This window comes from Crotalus tigris, unplaced genomic scaffold, assembly GCF_016545835.1.
Source record: "Crotalus tigris isolate CLP2741 ecotype Arizona unplaced genomic scaffold, ASM1654583v1 scf7180000024351.1097467, whole genome shotgun sequence".
Lineage (NCBI taxonomy): Eukaryota > Metazoa > Chordata > Lepidosauria > Squamata > Viperidae > Crotalus > Crotalus tigris.
In genome coordinates this window covers 552,768-572,010 of record NW_024100520.1, presented here as the reverse complement: position 1 = coordinate 572,010, position 19,243 = coordinate 552,768, and the positions used below count along the sequence as shown (strand labels likewise).

General features: G+C 42.4%; 2 protein-coding genes across 6 annotated transcripts in view; both read right to left on the bottom strand.

Annotated features, from left to right (window-relative positions):
* The window catches only part of FHOD3 (formin homology 2 domain containing 3), a 515,605-nt gene extending 513,267 nt beyond the window's left edge, over positions 1–2,338 (bottom strand). For all 5 annotated transcript variants that reach the window (XM_039327161.1, XM_039327164.1, XM_039327163.1 and 2 more), the window contains exon 1: positions 1,711–2,338. In XM_039327161.1, coding sequence (XP_039183095.1) covers positions 1,711–1,881 — 171 coding nt within the window. In that variant the 5' untranslated portion in view covers positions 1,882–2,338. The remainder of the gene's footprint in view (positions 1–1,710) is intronic.
* A 9,425-nt stretch (positions 2,339–11,763) lies between these two features.
* Positions 11,764–19,243, bottom strand: part of VSTM2A (V-set and transmembrane domain containing 2A) — an 82,865-nt gene continuing 75,385 nt past the window's right edge. Inside the window, exon 5 of the mRNA XM_039327171.1 lies at positions 11,764–11,885. Within this exon, the coding sequence (XP_039183105.1) occupies positions 11,863–11,885 (23 nt within the window). The 3' untranslated portion in view covers positions 11,764–11,862. The remainder of the gene's footprint in view (positions 11,886–19,243) is intronic.

Below are 19,243 nucleotides of genomic sequence, written 5' to 3'. Positions count from 1 at the left end.
CTTCAGGCACCATCAAAAACTACCTCACGTTGCAGTTGCTGTTACTAACTGATCACTGTTGTATTTCCATCTGCACCTTATTTGGTATCAGCATACTGTTGCACTATTTTTATGCCAGATTCTTCGCAAAAACCTCTATCCAAATGTGAGATACAATCTTTCCATCTCAAATATCTAAGTGGTGAACTATTTTTATAATTATCCCAGCCTTTTATATATAGGAGGAGAGAGTTTTAAAATTATACCTTCTTTCTTCCACAACCAAAAATGATAGAAAACTTAATTTAGCAGAACTTAATTGTGGTAAATATCTGTCAATTTTGTAAAATATGAACCAAATAAGACTGCCATACTCTTGACTTCTCAGCAGTGTCCTAATTAGTAACACCAAGCAATACCTATTTTATCATATCATTGATGTATTGTTTATTGGTGATGTCACAAGCTACTTTTCATATTTATTCCATCATCTGGTAATTACATCAAGTAGCAAGAATATATTGCAATCAAACCACAAATAAATGAATAGTGTTGTATAAAACCTTATTTTCTTCATAGGCCTTATAAATGCAACAAAAAAAGTTCCAAAAGCCTGTCCCAGACTGTACAATTAGAGCCAATTTGCACATATCCTTTTATGAATTAATTATATTGACACTGTTCCCCATCCTAGCATATTCCAGAGCTATTGCAATTTCAGTAACACTTATTGGCTGAACATCACAAAGTTACCTAATAAGTCTACTGGAGCAACATGGCACAGTATGGGATGATTTTCCCTGTATGTTCAGGAATTTTCTGGAAAATTAATTACAGTCTCCAATACATCTTATACTTTGAATTCAAGGAATTATAATTTCAATTATTTTGACTGCTCCTACTGGTTTAATTTCAGGATGTTTGGCTATTTCAAAAATGAAATACAAGAAAGTAAGATCTGCTTTTCAAATCACACAACAATTAATCAAAGTAGATAACAGCAGGCATGTAATACTGTCACAGCTCTTTTTCAACATAGAGATAAATTAGATGCCTCTGCAAAGATCACAGAAAAAAAAAGAATCCAGTCACAGTCTACAATTATCCCAACTCCTTCATAAGCAACATTCACAGAGGTACTTGCCTCTGCACCTGAAGATTTTATACAAAATAGCTGTTGACAGACTTAAGCTCCAGAAATCCACTTGATCCACTTAAGTCAGGTTTTAGCCCCTCTAAAATCAATGGGGCAAGCCAATTTAGTTTAATTGCTACTGGTTTTTAATTATTTTAATGCAGTAAAGCATAAGTAATATGCTCTGCTGTATATTAATTTTCTCTTTACGGCTTCTAGGATGTGGCCATCAGGTATTCTTGGAACAATAAAATCCAACTGTATTATGCATGATGTGAACGATATATTGTCATCAAACTACTGCCGATTCATTTCACTAAATAACCCAGACATTCAATATTACGAAATAAAAGAAGCGCTTCAGTCACATCACGGATATATTAAGTCCATCATGTTCTCCAGCACAAAAATGCCCTAAGTTGCTTACGGTTTTTTTTAAATGTTCCCGTTAAAAACACCAACGGTATCATATGAATCCAAGAATTGAACGGCCTATGCAAACAGACCGCATCCCCCCCCCCTCGCGAAGTTTCTGATTCCTTCCTCACCTAATACGGCCATTCCGGCCAATTAAACGTTCCCAGCAAGTTCCATACCTTTTGCGGAGCTTTTAGCAGGCGGTGGACACCGGCCAGTTGAGTAACCAGGGGGATGTCTTCTCTGAAGGAGTAGAGGGGCGGACGGGTGGGCTCAGGAAAATTAGTACTGTTGAAAGGATCGGTGTCGTCCAGAAACTGCACCCTGTAAACCACCGTTGCGGTAGCCATCGTGCAGCCATTCAAAAAAACATAGACATATAGTCGTGGAAACAGAGACACCAAAACGCAAGGTCGAGAACAACTCCGACTTCTATGTTCACCACCAAGCAAACGAAAATAACCCGCTCTTTTCGCAAAACACACACATAGAGTTATATCCCAGTAATCGGGCGGTCGACAGAAATCTTTGCGCTTGTCTTTTCCCGCTGCTAAGAAGATCTGGCGCCAACCGCACCGAGGGAGAGAGAGAAAAAGAACAACATGCACACAATCCAGGAGTCTTGTAGAGAATCATCTCCCGACCATAACTCGGCTGGTAGATTCGAAAAGAGTCCACCAAAGCTTTAGCCACGCATCAAGGAGAGCAACATTAGAGTTGGCGCATCTTCCAGGCAAAGTTACTGCAGAAAGGAAAAGTGGCTGCCGGAGCTAGAACAAGTTCCCGACGGCGACCAATGCGGGTGGGGGCGGGGGCGGTGCCTCCTTCATTCTCAGCCGGCAGCTCACTCTACCAAAGTGGGAAGCAAAGGCAAATGAGGGAAGCGGCTGCTGCTGGGAAAGTTGCTCCCCTCCCCTCTTCGTATTGCCTGTGAGAAATAATTGCTGGTGCCACCCAGTGGGTACAAATGAATGTATTCAACAATGGCGACTTGGTACTGCTGTTTCTTTCCCAGGAAGGGCCTAAGTTCATATAGCGGTTGAATCTTTATTTTGAAAACAAGGTTTTATTTTAAAGAACCCCATTTGGTTTTAGCAATGTAATTCATAGGTGCATTATTTCACGGAGAAGCAAGACTGGTTTGCAAAGATGGAACGATACAATGACTAGTTTTGAGATACATTAGACCTTTATTACTTTTTTCCCCTCAACTCAGGTGTGGGAAGTTTCCAAATCCAGTTCTCTCACTTTTCCATTCCATTTTCACATAGCCTCTCCCTTTTCCCTAACAAAAGATCCTGTGCTCTGGCCCCCGTGCTTTCCAGGGTCTGTCACTTGAACTGATCCTTTCTGCGGTTAGGAAAGGCCAGAGAGAACAAGATCCAACTGTGATTGGAAAAGGGTCTTCTCACTCACACATACAGACATGCACGCATTTCCCTCACTCCTCTGAACTTTAAAAGTTAAAATTTAGAGGCACTCACCTTCTTTCCAAAGCAGCTCTTAAGCTCAAACTCAAACATACCCTTTACTACTCTTGCTCCAAATGGGCAGGGTCTGGGAAACCCATCCACAGACACAAGGGGTCTGCTGCTGGCAAGATGAAGGCTTATCCAGTGCCAGTCGATTGGTGAGGTTAACTTGAAGTCCCATCCTGGTGCCAAATTGTTGAAAGAAAAATCTTCATCAGAGTCCAGTCCAAGCTGGGAATAAACAAACTGGAGACTGCTTTAGGAAAGAAGGTTCTTGTTTATTGAGTTGTCAGAAACTTCAGTGATAGCAGCATGTTTCTGGGGTAGCTGACCACATGGTGTGGAAATGATGAGTTTTTATATCTTCTTGGGCTTTTGTGTTTGGAGTTGTTCCTGTTTGAGGCTGTTCCTGATCCTGTGGCATGAACTTTGACCTGAGGTTCAGTGTGCCCTTTTGGTATTCTAATGATGGTGGGTTAATTCTATTATATCCTAAAGGTCATGTCTGCTTCTCTGGGGCTGGTTCTAATCCTATCACTCTGCTGTTGTTAGCTATCAAATCTTGCTCCAAGGGATTTCGAAAGATCCTGTCCTGAATGGGTTTCTGGAGGCTAATGAATGGGGCCTCAGATTTTCTGAATGGGATTATCAAATCTGCATTTCTACAGACCAGGCCTGCTGAGTTTCTGTTTGGGACTATTAAGAAAATCTGGGCTTGCTTTCCTTTGGGAAAATATAATATTCTGTCTTTTTAATATCCCAAAAATATTTCCTTCTCTGGGGGTGGCTGACTTCCCCAAATCCCCCCTTTGTGTTATATAAGTGTGGGTGACACATTTTTATTGGCATAAGATTAAGAATTGATCTGGTCAGGGAGACTTGATGGGTGCCACTATGGGGGGGTTCCAGGATGTAAAGAAACAAGCTTTTAAACTGTTAATTCAGAAAGGGGAAGACACTAATAGAGGCAGCAGAAAAAGATCCCTGCAGTGGCTCTCAAAGGGGGATCCTTTCAATCAAGAAGGTTTAAAGCCAGGGCAAAAGTTCTCTTAGGTGGAAAAGAAATTTATAGTGTCCAATATTCTGTGCCAATTCCTTTCAGATGTTGGATTATCACTTTGAGCTTCCAGTCAGGTTTGCACATGCCTCCAAAATTCTTCACAGCCATGTTTTTCCTCAGTACATAACCATTGGCTGCCCATTTTCAAGGGTTGCTTCCTGAACCTGCCTTAGCTCTTAGTTTAGTGCATCCAGGGTTTGTGATGTTCAATTAAAGTTAACCAGTGGGCAAGTCAAGCTATTAATTTTTCTTAAATTAGGGCTCCCACTCTGGGCTGGGGTTTGGAGATCTCTTTTTCCTGCTACCTCAGTGAAGGCATATAAATTGTAAATTGCCTGAGGGAGCTTAGTTCCCTCTCCTGTGGAATTTGCAGGAAGGTATGCATACAAACCCCTTTATGGATTACTGCCTTGTCATGGTGAAGGGGTTTGCATAACTCAATGAAGCTATGAGCTATGCCGTGCAGGGCCACCCAAAACGGACAGGTCATAGCAGAGAGTTCTGACAAAATGTGATCCACTGGAAAAGGAAAATGGCAAACCACTTCAGTATCTTTGCCATGAAAACTCCATGGACAGTACTAAAAGGCAAAAAGATATGACACTGAAAGATGAGCCCTTCAGGTCGGAAGGTGTCCAATATGCTACTTGGGAAGAGCAGAGGACTAGTACTAGTAGCGTCAGAAAGGATGAAGCGACTGGGCCAAAGCTGAAAGGACGCTCAGCTGTGGATATATCTGGTGGTGAAAGGAAAGTCGAATACTGTAAAGATCTTTTCTCCATAGGAACCTGGAATGTAAGATCCATGAATCAAGGCAAGCTAGACGTAGTCAAAAAAGAGATGACAAGACTGAACATCGACATCTTAGGAATCAGCAAACTAAAATGGACAGGAATGGGTGAATTTAACTCAGATGACCATCAGGTATACTACTGTGGGCAAGAATCCCTCAGAAGAAATGGAGTAGCCTTCATAGTCAATAAAAGAATAGGAAAAGCAATACTGGGATACAATCCCCAAAATGACAGAATGATCTCAGTTCGAATCCAAGGCAAACCATTCAATATTACAGCAGTCCAAATCTATGCCCCAAACACTGATGCTGAAGAGGATGAAATTGACCAGTTCTATGAAGCCCAATAGCACCTTATAGAATTAACACCAAAAAAATGATGTCCTTATCATCATGGGGGATTGGAATGCTAAAGTAGGAAACCAAAAGATAACCAGAATAACAGGCAAGTTTGGCCTTGGAGTATAAAATGAAGCAAGGCACAGGCTGATAGAATTTTGTCAAGAAAATACAATGGTCATAATAAACACTCTTTTCCAACAACTCAAGAGACGGCTCTACACATGGACTTCACCAGACAGTCAACACAGAAGTCAGATTGACTATGTGCTCTGCAGCCAAAGATGGAGAGGCTCTATACAGTCAGTAAAAACAAAACCAGGAGCTGACTGTGGCTCAGATCATGAGCTTCTTGTTGCAAAATTTAGGCTTAAATTGAAGAAAGTAGGGAAAAGCTCTAGGCCACTCAGGTATGAACTAAATCATATTCCTGAGGAGTATACAGTAGAGGTGACAAATAGATTTAAGGAATTGGATCTGATAGACAGAGTGCCTGAAGAACTATGGACAGAGGTTCGCAACATTGTATAAGAGGTATCAACTAAAGCCATCCCAAAGAAAAAGAAATGCAAGAAAGCAAAGTGTCTGTCTGAGGAAGCTTTGCAAATAGCTGAGGAAAGAAAGGAAGCGAAAGGCAAAGGAGAAAGAGAAAGATACACCCAATTGAATGCAGAATTCCAGAGAATAGCTAGAAGAGATAAGAATACCTTCTTAAATGAACAGTGCAAAGAAATAGAAGAAAACAACAGAGGACCAGAGATCTCTTCAAGAAAATTGGAGATATGAAGGGAATGTTTCATGGGCATGATAAAGGACCATAATGGCAGAGACCTAACAGAGGCAGAAGAGATTAAGAAGAGGTGGCAAAACTACACAGAAGAACTATACAGGCACGACCTTAACATCCCAGATAACCACAGTGGGGTGGTCACTGACCCCGAGCCAGATATCCTAGAATGTGAAGTGAAATGGGCCTTAGGAAATCTGAGCAACAACACAGCTAGTGGAGGTGACAGTATTCTAGCTGAGCTATTCAAAATCTTAAAAGACGATGCAGTAAAAGTGCTACACTCAATTTGCCAGCAAATTTGGAAAACTCAACAGTGGCCACAGGATTGGAAAAGGTCAGTTTACATTCCAATTCCAAAAAAAGGCAATACCAAAGAATGTTCAAACTATCGCAGCATTGCACTCATTTCACATGCTAATAAAGTTATGCTTAAAATCCTACAAGCTAGACTCCAGCAGTATGTGGATCGAGAACTACCAGAAGTACAGGCAGCATTACGAAGAGGCAGAGCAATTAGAGATCAAATTGCCAACATATGCTAGATCATGGAGAAAGCTAGGGAGTTCCAGAAAAATATCTTACTTCTGCTTCATTGATTATGCTAAAGCCTTTGATTGTGTGGATCACAACAAATTGTGGCAAATTCTTAAAGAGATGGGAGAACCAGACCATCTTATTTGTCTCTTGAGAAACCTATATGCGGGTCAAGAAGCAACAGTGAGAACTGGACATGGAACCACTGATTGGTTCAAAATTGGGAAAGGAGTCTGGCAAGGCTGTATACGGTCACCCTGCCTATTTAACTTACATGCAGAGCACATCATGAGAAACGCAGGGCTAGATGAATCAAAAGTTGGAATTAAGATTGCCAGGAGAAATATCAACAACCTAAGATATGCAGATGATATCACTCTAATGGCAGAAAGTGAAGAGGAACTAAAGAGCTTCCTGATGCGGGTGAAGAAGGAAAGTGCAAAAGTTGGCTTGAAACTCAACATTAAGAAAACCAAGATCATGGCATCTGGCCCTCTCAATTCGTGGCAAATAGATGGGGAAGAAATGGAGGTAGTGACAGATTTTATTTTCCTGGGCTCCAAGATCACCTCAGATGGGGACTGCAGCCAAGAAATTAAAAGACGCTTTCTCCTGGGGAGGAAAACTATGGCAAATCTAGACAACATACTAAAAAGCAGAGACATCACCCTGCCAACAAAAGTGCATATAATCAAGAAAGGCTGAGCGACAAAGAATTGAGGCCTTTGAACTATGGTGCTGGAGAAGACTCCTGCAAGTCTCTTGGACTGCAAGGCGTTCAAACCGGTCAGTCCTAGAAGAGATCAACCCCGACTGCTCTTTAGAAGGCCAGATCCTGAAGTTGAAACTCAAATATTTTGGCCACCTAATGAGAAGGAAGGACTCACTGGAGAAGGGCCTAATGCTGGGAAAGATTGAGGGCAATAGAAGAAGGGGACGACAGAGAATGAGGTGGCTGGATGGAGTCACTGAAGCAGTAGGTGCGAACTTAAATGGACTCCAGAAGATGATAGAGGACAGGAAGACCTGGAGGAACGTTGTCCATGGGGTCACAATGGGTTGGACACGACTTCGCAATTAACAACAACAACAACAACAAATGCATACAAAGGCCTTAGTGCTACAGAGCAAGAACCAGCCAGGGAGCTTTATGTGAAGGTAGGTGAAGGTGATAGCTTCAGTGTGATTCTGAATGGTTTTGTGTGTGTGTGTGTGTGTGTGTGTGTGTGTGTGTGCAGGTGTGTGGGTGCAGCTACTTCTACAAGACATTCAATATAAATGTCCTAGACAAATTTTCCTCCCACCAGACAGAAGTCCAAGGTGTTCACAACTTGCTGTGCCAACCATTCCAAATGCCATCCTCCATGAATCCATTCAAATTGCTAAATACAATACAAATGAGGCAAGAAAGAAAACCTTACAATGAGTTTCCACCCTCCCCCCATAGTTTTCCCAGTTGCCTTCTGAGGCTTCATCTGAGGGCCAATGGTTCCAGGAGTCCTTCCTCTCTCTGCAGCTTTCTGCAGGTATCTGGGAAGATCTGTTCCACTCTGGTTGCATGGTGACTATCTAGTAGATGGCTGCATTCAAACCCAATTCCATGGCTCAAATGAATGGAGCGTCTTCTCTGGAAGCAGCATCTGGGTCTGTTTCCAAAGGTTGCTGAGTCATCTGTGCAGGGCTGAAAGATATGAGAACAAGGTCCTCTCCCCCCTTTGGCGGTGACTCTCCCAGAAGAGGCATTGCTGGTCAGACATGAAGAATGGAAAACAGAGGATAAAAAATGGAGAAGTGGAATGGGGGGGATGGATAGCTGGAGGCAGGGTTTTGAACAGACATTAAGGTTAACTTTACAGATGTTAAATAGACAGATGAAATCAAAGACATACCGTAAATGCAAGAGTGAAACTTTTCCTATAAATGAAGTTAAAACATTACCTCCTGATAATTTTTGGCTGTTTTTACAAGGAGAGAGAGAGAGAGAGAGAGAGAGAGAGAGAGAGAGAGAGAGAAGACACAGTTCTCTTCACCCTATTTTGCTTACACATTCTTACACATCCCCACCTGTATGGGCAATTTGTCCCTGCCCCAGGCATTCATCCATCGCCTTACCGGAGACCCCACTGGGATCCTAGATCCTGAGTTTCCCATGCTCTTTCCCACTGTAGGAAGTCTTTCCCCCCCCCACGCCCCCGGAGAAGGAAATGTTTTGGAGATATTAAAAAGGCAGAATATTATATTTTCCCAAAGGAAAGCAGGCCCAGGTTTTCTTAATAGCCCCAAACAGAAACTCAGCAGGCTAGGTCTGAGAAAGTCTGAGTCCCATTCATGAGCAAATACTGCCTGCAGAAACCCATTCAAGACAGGATCTTTCGAAATCCCTTGGAGGAAGATTTGATAACAACAGCAGAGTGTAGTCATTAGCCCCAGCCCCACAGAAGCAGGACATGACCCAAAAGGGCACACTGAACCTCATATTTTTCTTTCAACACAGGCCTATATGGAATTTACTACATTTTATCTCCTAGGTGGAACGTCCCTTTGGGGGATTCGTTTCTTGTCTGCCTGTTTTTTCTGACACTCAGTTGCTTTGATTAGAGTCTTTTTTATGTTTTCCCATGCTTTTTGGAGGGAGTCTACCCATTCAATTAGGGTTATTGATGAGGGGGGTTCTTGTGGGCACGATGGTATGGGTACAGATTCCATCCCTGTAGCTATGTTAAAGGGGGTGAGCCCTGTGCTAGTATGTACTGCATTGATGTATGCCACTTCAACGAATGGCAGGAGTTCTGCCCAGTTTGATTGCTGTTAATTGACATAGCAAAGCAGGTATTGCTCTACCATAGTGTTATCTTGTTCTGCGGCCCCATTCGTACTTGGATGAAAAGCCAAATTGAGGCCCTGAGAGGTCCCTTTCAGCCTTGTAAATTCATACCAAAATTTTACCATGAATTGGGCTCCTCCATATGAGATGATCCGCTTTGGCACTCCATGCAACTGGTATTGCAAGAACATCTTGGCCAGCTTGAGCAGGCTATGAGGGAGGCTTGAGCAGGCTAGGAAGTGGGTTTGCTTAGAGAATAGGTTCTCTACAGACCAGATTACAGTATTTCCTCCACTTTCTGGAAGTTTGACTATGAAGTCCATAGCTATTTCCTCCCAAGGCCAGGTGAGTTCAGCTACTTGCTGTAACAATCCTGGACTCTTTCCTGGCCTTTGTTTCACAGAAGCACACACAGTGCAATATTTTACATAGCTTTCTATGTTCTTTTTCATCCCAAGCCACCAAAACTGCTGTTTAATTAGGTATAAAGTCTTTAGGAACCTGGAGGGACCAGCTTGTTTAGTGTTGTGGCTTTGCTGTAAGACTTGTATTCATAGGCTATCAGGGATGTACAACTTGTCCCCTTTCCATGCCTTCTCTCCCCCCTCACAGTTAATTCATCTTGGTGGGCTCTCAACCATGTGTCAATTTTTAGTTCCTACTTCATCTGCTGTGTTAGAGCATCTCTAGGGTCCCGGGATTTCCTTTTCATCTGTTTCCTAGTGCTGTCAGCCTAGTGCTGAACCTGTGCTGCCAGCTGGTTCATGGGGAGTTCACCACTTCCTCTTGGCTACTTTTGTATTGGGGTATGTGGGAGAGTGCGTTGGCTAGGAAATTTTTCCCTCCCAGAAAGTCGAAATGATTAAAATATTGGGCCTACCATACTTGCTTAGGAGAGAGTTTTCAGGGGTGCTCAGTGCCTCTAAGTTCTTGTGGTCAGTCCACACTAAAAAGGGAATTTTACTTCCCTCTAGGACAGTGGTGGTGAAACTTTTTGAGACTGAGTGCCCAAACTGCAACCCGAAACCCACTTATGCATCGCCGGGTGATGGGGGCATGGCCAGAGTGGGTGTGGCCACAGAGTAGTGTGTCCAGAGAGTAGGCGTGGCTATGGTAGTCATGGTAGCGTGGGTGGGCTGGGTGGGCATGGCTTGGTGGGCATGGCCACCTCGATGTTGCTCATGGGAAGGGACACCTGTGGGGGCCGGGCAGGGTTGGGGGAAATCCAGGAAATCCAGGAGATCTCTGGGACAGTGGGCAGGAGGCTCATCCTGCAGGGTGAGGTGAGGCAAGATGAGGCAGGGGGCAGGGCAAGTGTGCCATTGCCGCAAGGCAATGTCTGACACTATCGGCCCCACACACAGCGAGCGCGTGAGAGCCAACAGTGTCCATCAGCAGCCACAGCCTGCCTGCCCCTCAACCGGTGCACTCTGGGGCTCTGCAGTCCACTGCCAATACCGGGTCAGCCCTCCAGCAGCAGGCAGAGTAGGAGAGGGGGGAGGTATGTGATGCGAATGCCAAATGTGCCTACTCTGTTCCCTCTGTTTTTGCTTGCGGTTGGAAAGCAGGTTGCTGCTTGTCATCTCCTTGCCCCCCTCACAGATCTTGCCCTTGGCCCGCATGTGGAGCCTGTTCCCCTCACACACCTGACGCACTTTAGACCCGCCTCGGGCTGCCGGAGTCAGCACCTGGCCCGCCCAGCACAAAGGAGATGAAACGGCTGGCTAGTAAGCTCAAGTAGAGGTGGTAGTGCACGCCCAAGCCCAGCAAGCCAAAGGCCACCCCAAGCGGGCAAAGCTGGATCTCCATCAGGGCCATGGCCCTCCAGTCTCAGCTAGGCTTGTGTGCCTCTCTCCATCTTTGCTGGGCCTGGGTGGCCATGACGCCGATGGGGATCTGCCTTTCCCCGCTTGGGGTGATCTTTTGCCTGCTGGCCCTGGGTGTGCTCTACCACCTCTAAGCCTAAATGGGGCTTCCTAGCTGACTGCTTCATCTCCTTTGTGCTGGATGGGCATGCAGCTCTGGGCGGTGGCCTAATTGACCTGCGCGAATAGCTGGCAGCTGTGGTAGGTACTGAGGTGTGGGGGGGGGGAAGCGGAGAAAAAAACCTGATCCCACATAAGGTGGATTATTTTCTCTGCCATGCTTTTAAAACTCTCTTTAAAGTTTACTTACTGCAGAATGTGGATCCTTCCCATTCTGCTGCATCAAGCAAAACAATCTGGCAGCGAAACTCCCTTCCCCATCCCACATAAGGAGGTTTCTCTTCTCTCTCCTTGGCTTTTTGCTCCCAGACAGTCTGGCAGTGAACAGCCAAAGGGAGTGGAGAAAAAAACCCTGATCCCATGTAAGGGGCAATATTTTCTCTGCCATACTTTTCAAACTCTCTTTAAAGGTTACTTACTGCAGAATGTCGATCCTTCCCATTCTGCTGCATCAAGCAAAACAATCTGGCAGCAAAACTCCCCCCCCCATCCCACATAAGGAGGCTTCTCTCCTCTCTCCTTGGCTTTTTGCTCTCAGACAGTCTGGCAGCGAACATCTAGTGGAGAAAAAAAATCCGGTCTCAGGTAAGGTAGAGTATTTTCACTTGCCACAAGCAGGGAAAAAAAACGTTTTGTTTTTTTTGAGATGCCAGACTAGCATGCATTCAACTGCCTTGCTTGCTGTAAAGCCAGATTGCACAAGGAAGGAAGGGATTGGAGGCATGTGAATGCATGCTAGTCTGGCCATTTCTGGGCCGGTTCTCCGAACTGAAAATAAATTAGGTACCTGTTCTATGGAATTAATCCCACCACTGGGATTCCTCCTCCTCTGCAAGGCCCTGCCCTGCCTGCCCATAAGTGAGGCATGTCTGCACTGCTGTGTGGGGTGGGGGACACCTCCCCAACAGCGGCTGCAGGCTGGCTGGTGTTCGCAAACTTTTAGAGACCACGTGTGCTGGGGTGATGGCGCATGCCCACAGAGAGGGGTCCGTGTGCCTCCCCTGGCACGCATGCCATAGGTTCGCCACCACTGCCCTAGGAACTGTCTCCATGTCAGTAATGCTCACTGTACTGCAAAGGCTTCCTTTTCCTATACTGCCCAATACCTCTCAGTTTCATTTAGTTTTGAAACATGTAGGAACATGGTCGTAGTCTCCCCTCTTTATTTTTTTGAAGGAGTACTGCCCCCACTGCTACATTGCTGGCATCTGCCTGAATCACAAACAGTTTCTCGGGGTTGGGATGCTTCAGGACTGGTTCAGCCGCAAACAGGCTCTTAAGCTTCTTGAACGCCACTTGGCATTTCCTTGTCCAGTTCAATGGCTGGACTTCTCTCCCCCTCTATCTTTAATACTGCTGTAATTGGCAAGGCAATTTTTGCAAATGATGGGATAAACTGTCTGTAGAAGTTTGCAAAACCCAGGAAGCTTTATAGCTTTTGCAGATTCATGGAGCTTTTATTTTCTCCACTCACTCCTTCAAGCATGTCACTATTGTCTGGGTATCGAAGTCCACTTGGCCTGCAATTGGTGTCTCCTTGGCTGGGCCTATCATGGACTTGGCCACCTGCTCTCCTTTACATTCCACCTGAGCTATTTTCCCCTGAGTCTTCACAGTTCTTTTGGAGGTGACTGAACAAGCTCAGGACTCCTAGTTAATTTTACTTTAGGAGAGAGCTGGTTTAATGTCAAGGTTTTAACTGATGAACCAAGAAAGCATCATCAAGACAAGAGAATTTCTTAATGCAAAATCTTATTAAGTACATCATTTCAGCACAGATGAAAGCAAAACCAGCTCTGGTTATTTCCTGTGCAAATCACTATAATTAAAGTGTAGAATTCTCTCTCCGCCTATTATTGCAGGTCACATGGTCCAATCAAGTGTCAAAATGTTATGAGAAAGTGTCTCTGTGGGTTTGCAAATACCTGCTGAAATGTGTTGGTTCACACAGGCTGACTTCTTGTTGTCTGGATTCTGCATTCCATTTCCCCCCTCTCCCTGGCAAGTTGAGAAGCAATAATAGAATAGAATAGAGCTGGAAGGGACTTTAGAGGTCTTCTAGTCTAGCTCAAGCAGGAAAACCTATACCATTTCAGACAAGTGACTGTCCAATCTCTTCTTAAAAATCTCCAGTGATGGAGCGCCCACAATTTCTGGAGGCAAGCTGTTGCATTGGTTAATTGTCCTCACTGTTAGGAAGTTTCTCCTTAATTCCAGGTTGCTTCTCTCTTTGTTCAGTTTCTCGTCCTGCCCTCTGGTGCTTTGGAGAATAATTTGACCCCCTCTTCTTTGTGGCAGCCTCTCAAATACTGGAATACTGCTATCATGCCATCCCATTTTCTTCTTTTCTTTAAACTAGCCCAGGGGTAGGCAACCTTGGCTCTTTTATGACTCGTGGACTTCAACTTCCAGAATTCCTATCTGTCCTATCTGTAAACAAATCACTAGTCTACAATGACAGATTATATATTTAAGATCTGTAATCTGTGCTCTTCAGGCAGAAATTAGGTGTCCAGTTCAGCCCCTCTAGTAAGCCACCGTGCTATCAGCCCCCTCTACCACAAAGATCCTGCAGGAGAAGGGCAGTGTGGATAACTGTGGGATCTGGCAGGGTGAGAGCTGTGAACCATAAACACAAAGCTTTCACTGTGTCCCTGTTGTTTTCGACAGGGAGAAATGCAAATCAGGTATTACACATCAGTCATGCAAGAACAGAAAGGCATCCAAAAAGAGAAGCCATCTTCTGCTTGGTAATTCAATTATAAGGGATGTAAATTTAGGAAAGGACACAGTGGTTTCAAAAGAGGTCAGATGTCTCCCAGATGCTACTGCCAGTAGGGACAAGAAGCGTATTTCTAAAATAATCAAGAATGCCGGCAAGGACTGTGATGTGGAGGTTATTGTACATCTTGGCACTAACGATCTGTCCCAAAAAGATGTACTCTCTGTGCAGAATGATTTCCAGAGCTTGGGGCAGGAACTTAGCAAAATAGCTGTAGGTTTACTTTTTCAGAGGTTTTACCAATGTATAAAGAGCAAAATGGAAAAGGCCAGTATACAGCACAATTCAATATGTGGCTAAAGGAGGGGGGGCGGGGCCAGCTGCCAGGAAGAACGGGTGTGTTGGATGATTCTCTGAAGCATCTAACCCCGTTCCCGACTGTTTGACAGATCCTTTGGGGTCCCTAGTTCCCTGGAGGGGGACTGGGAACAACAAGGCGCCCTGGGGAGTGGATTCAGGCGGCAGCCAGGAGCCACAAACCCAGGAGAAGCTTTGACAAGTCAAGCGGAGAAGGGGAAACGGCCGACAATGGCGGCAGTGAAGAAATGACAGCAGTCAGCTGGCCGAAGCTTAGCGGTGGAAAAGCTGGACGGTGACATGACAGTTCCAGTCAAATTCATCTGAGCAGAGATTCTGACTAGAAGGGATCCGGTGTGAGATCGTACTGGAGGATTTCGCTTGAAACTTACTGACTTTAGTAGCCTACAAGAGGGGAGGAGGGATTTCCCTCGCTCCTGGAAAAGCGGCGAAAAGGAAGGTTTGGCTAAAAAGGCTTGCCTGCTTACTTGCTACGTTGGCTGGATTTGTGGAAAAGAGAAAGGGGGCATCCTCCTTCTTCCCCTACTCCAGAGACTGAAACTTAGCCCTGGAAGGCTAGCTACTCTAAGGCACAAGGGAGATCGCTTGGAAGAAAAAAAAACGGAGGTAGACATTTTGGAATGAATAGACAAATTTAATACCAGAGACAATATTAATACCAGAGACAATATTAGAGTGACACCTGCTGGTTAAATCGAGAATTGCTGTAAGAGTGGGAAGGGAAAAATTACTAAGGAAAGAGACTGTGTAGCAAATTTGCCCTTGCCTTGTAATGTTAAGAACTTCTTGATTCTTAGTAACAACTTTGATACTCTGGAAAACATTTTAACAATTGTAAATAAGTGGGGAGGTTGGTTTGGAAAATTGAAAAAAATGTCTAGTACTCCAAATCTTACAAGGGCTGGAATAGGGAGAATGCAGACATTTCAAACTACATTGCTGGAACCAGGTTCTGTTAGGCAAAGATCACTAGAAGAAATGGCTCAAAAAGATAGGGCAAACCCACTTAAAGACTTGCAACAAATGCTGCAATCAATGCAAGAGTTAATGTGTAAAAACCATGAAGATCTGAAAAAAGAAATAGGTGAAATAAGGAATGATACAGGTGAACTTAAAGATAAAATTAAATCTATGGATGGGAAATTTGAATCCTTCCACCACCAACTTATGAAAAATGAACAAAAACTAGTAGAAATGGAGGAAAGGATGGATAAAGAAGAGCAGAGAGTGGATGAAATGAATGAAAGGCTAGTTCAAGCCAATAAAGAATTAGAAACCACAGTTATTTCTTTGGAACTTGAGAAGGCTGCTCATTATCTACGGTTTCAAAATGTAGGAGAGATGAAAGGTGAAGACCTCCCAGTAATAATGTCAGATATTCTAGCAGGAGCGTTGGGGTCTACAAGAGAGGAGATGGCCAATGAGATAGATGAAACCTATAGAATACACACAAATTACGCAAGACGACACAATCTTCCCAGAGAAGTGCACATTAGGTTTATTAAGAAATCAGTTAGGGGTGAAATTCTTTTCAGATTCAGAGATGATACACTGGAATATCGAGGTAAACAGCTGATTGTACTTAAACAAGTGCCCAAAAGAGTGAGAGACCTGCGAAGGCCTTACCAATACATAACTTCCAAACTGATAAGGAAAAATATCAATTTTAGATGGCTAACTCCGGAAGGAATTCTGGTAACATGGCAGGAGAAAAAGTTTCGCCTAGACTCAATAGAAAAAGCAGAGGAATTCTACAGGGAAAACTTTGGTAGTAAGGAAGATTTAGTTGAAAGAGAAGCAAGAGAGGAAGGAGAGACACTGGTGCAAGCCATTGAAGCTAGAGGTAAAAGAGTTGAGCTTCGAGAGGACACTGATGAAGGGAAAAATGAAGAAAAGCAGGAGGAGAGTAGGTTTAAGGAAATTAAAGAGGCTAGACCGATAAGATCAACAGTGGAAAGAGGGAAGGATTTACAAACTCAAGAGTCTAGACCAGCAATAGTAACTAGATCTAAACATAGATAAGGAGGGGAAGAAATGTGTTGAATCTATATCTATCAACGTTAATGGCCTCAACTCTCCAACAAAAAGGAAGAAGTTTTTCAATAGGCTCAATAAGATGAATTTAGATATAATAATGTTACAAGAAGTCCACATTAAAAAACAACATCAATATTTATTAAATTGTCCTAAACTGGGGAATATGTTCGCAGCACTTTCGCAATATAAGAAAGGAGGTGTGGTAGTATATATTAAACAAGAAATTATGGCTAAGCAAATTTATAAGGACGAAGATGGCAGAATTCTAATTGTGGAAGTAATTTTGAATAAAATCAAAATTCTTTTGGTTGGAATTTATGCCCCGAACGAGGGGCAAAAACGTTTCTATAAAAAACTCTACAACATTATTAGCCAATTGGAACATGATAGCATTTGTATAATGGGTGACTATAATGCAATTGTGGATAATAATCTAGATTATAAATGTGGAAAGAATAGAAAAAGAATTAGAGGAACAATATCTGATATTTTCTTTAAAATGGTAGATGAGTTTAATATACAGGATATTTGGAGAGAAAGGAATCCTGGGAAAAAACAGTTTACTTTTTATTCTGGACGTCATCAATCTTGGTCCAGAATTGATATGGTGTGGATGTCAGCTGACTTAAATTTAGAAGTAGAGGAGATTATGATTGATACAAATACCTGGGCTGATCACAATCCGATTAGAATTAAATGGAAGGGGCAAAAAACACGAGGAGATGGACTCTAAAAAGGGCAATCTTAAATCATAAAGAATTAAAATTAAAATTAGAAGAACAATTGGATCTGTTTTTTAAGTCAAACAAGAAGGAGGATACAAACTGTCAAAATTTATGGGATACAACCAAAGCCTACATGAGAGGCGTTGTAATCTCTTATATGGCTAGGCAACACAAAATCAAAATACAACGCCAAAGACAACTGGAAGAAGAATTACGTAAAGTTGAGGATAACCTGCAAAATGAACCACAAAGATGTGATTTGAAACAACAGATTGATTTAATTAAACATAAGATGGATATTATTACGAAGGAAGATCTAGGACAGCAGATAAAACGTACTAAACAAAATTTCTTTGAAAATGCCAATAAACCAGGGAGATGGTTGGCTTATAAAATCAAAAAACACAATAATAAGCAGAGAGTTACCAACCTTTATAACGCCAAAGGTGATATGGTGTGCCAGAACGAAGGAAAAAAGCTAGTGGCATATGAGTTTTACAAGAATTTATATAAAGACGATGAAAAGAGAAATAACCATGACATAGTACAGTATTTACAACTAGTCGATTTACCCAAGGTGCCAGAAGAATTTAAAACTCTCCTAAATAAAGAGATAACACATTTAGAACTCTCGGTCGCAATTAAGAAACAGAAGAATAATAAAACACCTGGGCCAGATGGTATACCTGCAGAAATGTATAAAATTGCACAAGAATCTTTAAGCCCAATGCTGTTGGACTTATTTAACGAGGTTTTAACCCAAGCTAAAATACCAGCTTCATGGGAAGAAGCCTTCCTCACGTTGATTCCTAAAGAAAACACCAATCTGACACAAATTAAGAACTATAGACCCATTTCTCTTTTGAATTCAGATTACAAAATTTTCATGGCAATAATGGCACAAAGATTGGAAAGGTTCTTAGTGGATTTTATACATATTGATCAAAACGGCTTTCTATCTAAAAGATATATAAGAAACAATATTAGGACTGTTTTGGACATATTGGAATATTATGAAGTACACAATGAAAAGCAAATGTGTTTAATTTTTCTTGATGCCCAAAAAGCATTTGACAATGTAAAATGGGATTTTATGTTTAATCAATTATTGTATATGGACTTTGGGGGAAATTTCTTAAATATGTTTAAATCAGTTTACTCTAAGCAGGTGGCCAAAGTAATAATCAATGGAGAACTGACTGAGAGTTTCCAAATGCAAAAAGGCACAAGGCAAGGCTGCCCACTATCACCATTGTTATTTATATTATCTCTTGAGGTATTAACTAGAGCAATCCGGCAAGATGAACAGATCCAAGGTCTAGAAATCAAGAAAGAGACATTTAAAATACAAGCCTTTGCAGATGATTTAGTTTTTATTATTGAAGAACCACTACAATCAGGGATTAGACTGATGGAAACATTGAATAGATATGGGGAAATAGCAGGTTTAAAAATAAATAAAGAAAAAACTAAAATGCTTGTCAAAAATATGACTAAAATACAGAAAAATGAATTGGTTGACAGAATTGGTGTTCAAATTACAAATAAAATTAGATATTTAGGGATACAACTGACTGCCAAATGCGCTACGCTTAAAAGGGATAACTATGATAAGTTAATAGAACAGATTCAAAAAGACTTTGATATTTGGACTAACCTACAGCTCTCTTTTATGGGCAGAATTGCGGTGATTAAAATGAATGTGTTGCCAAAAATCTTATTTTTATTCCAATGTATACCTATAAAATTAGACAAGAAATTTTTTCAAAATTTGAACAAAATGATGTGTAAATTCATCTGGCAAGGAAAAAGAGCAAGGATTAAATTAAAATTACTACAGGACTCAAAGGAAAGGGGGGGATTTGGTCTTCCAGACTTGGAGAAATATTACCAGGCCGCAGCATTAGTATGGGTAAGAGATTGGATATTACTAAAAAATAGGAGACTATTGTGTCTGGAGGGCCATGACCTACAAATAGGATGGCATGCCATATTATGGGATCATAAATATAAAGTACATAAATATTTTCGAAGTCACTATATTAGGCAAGCT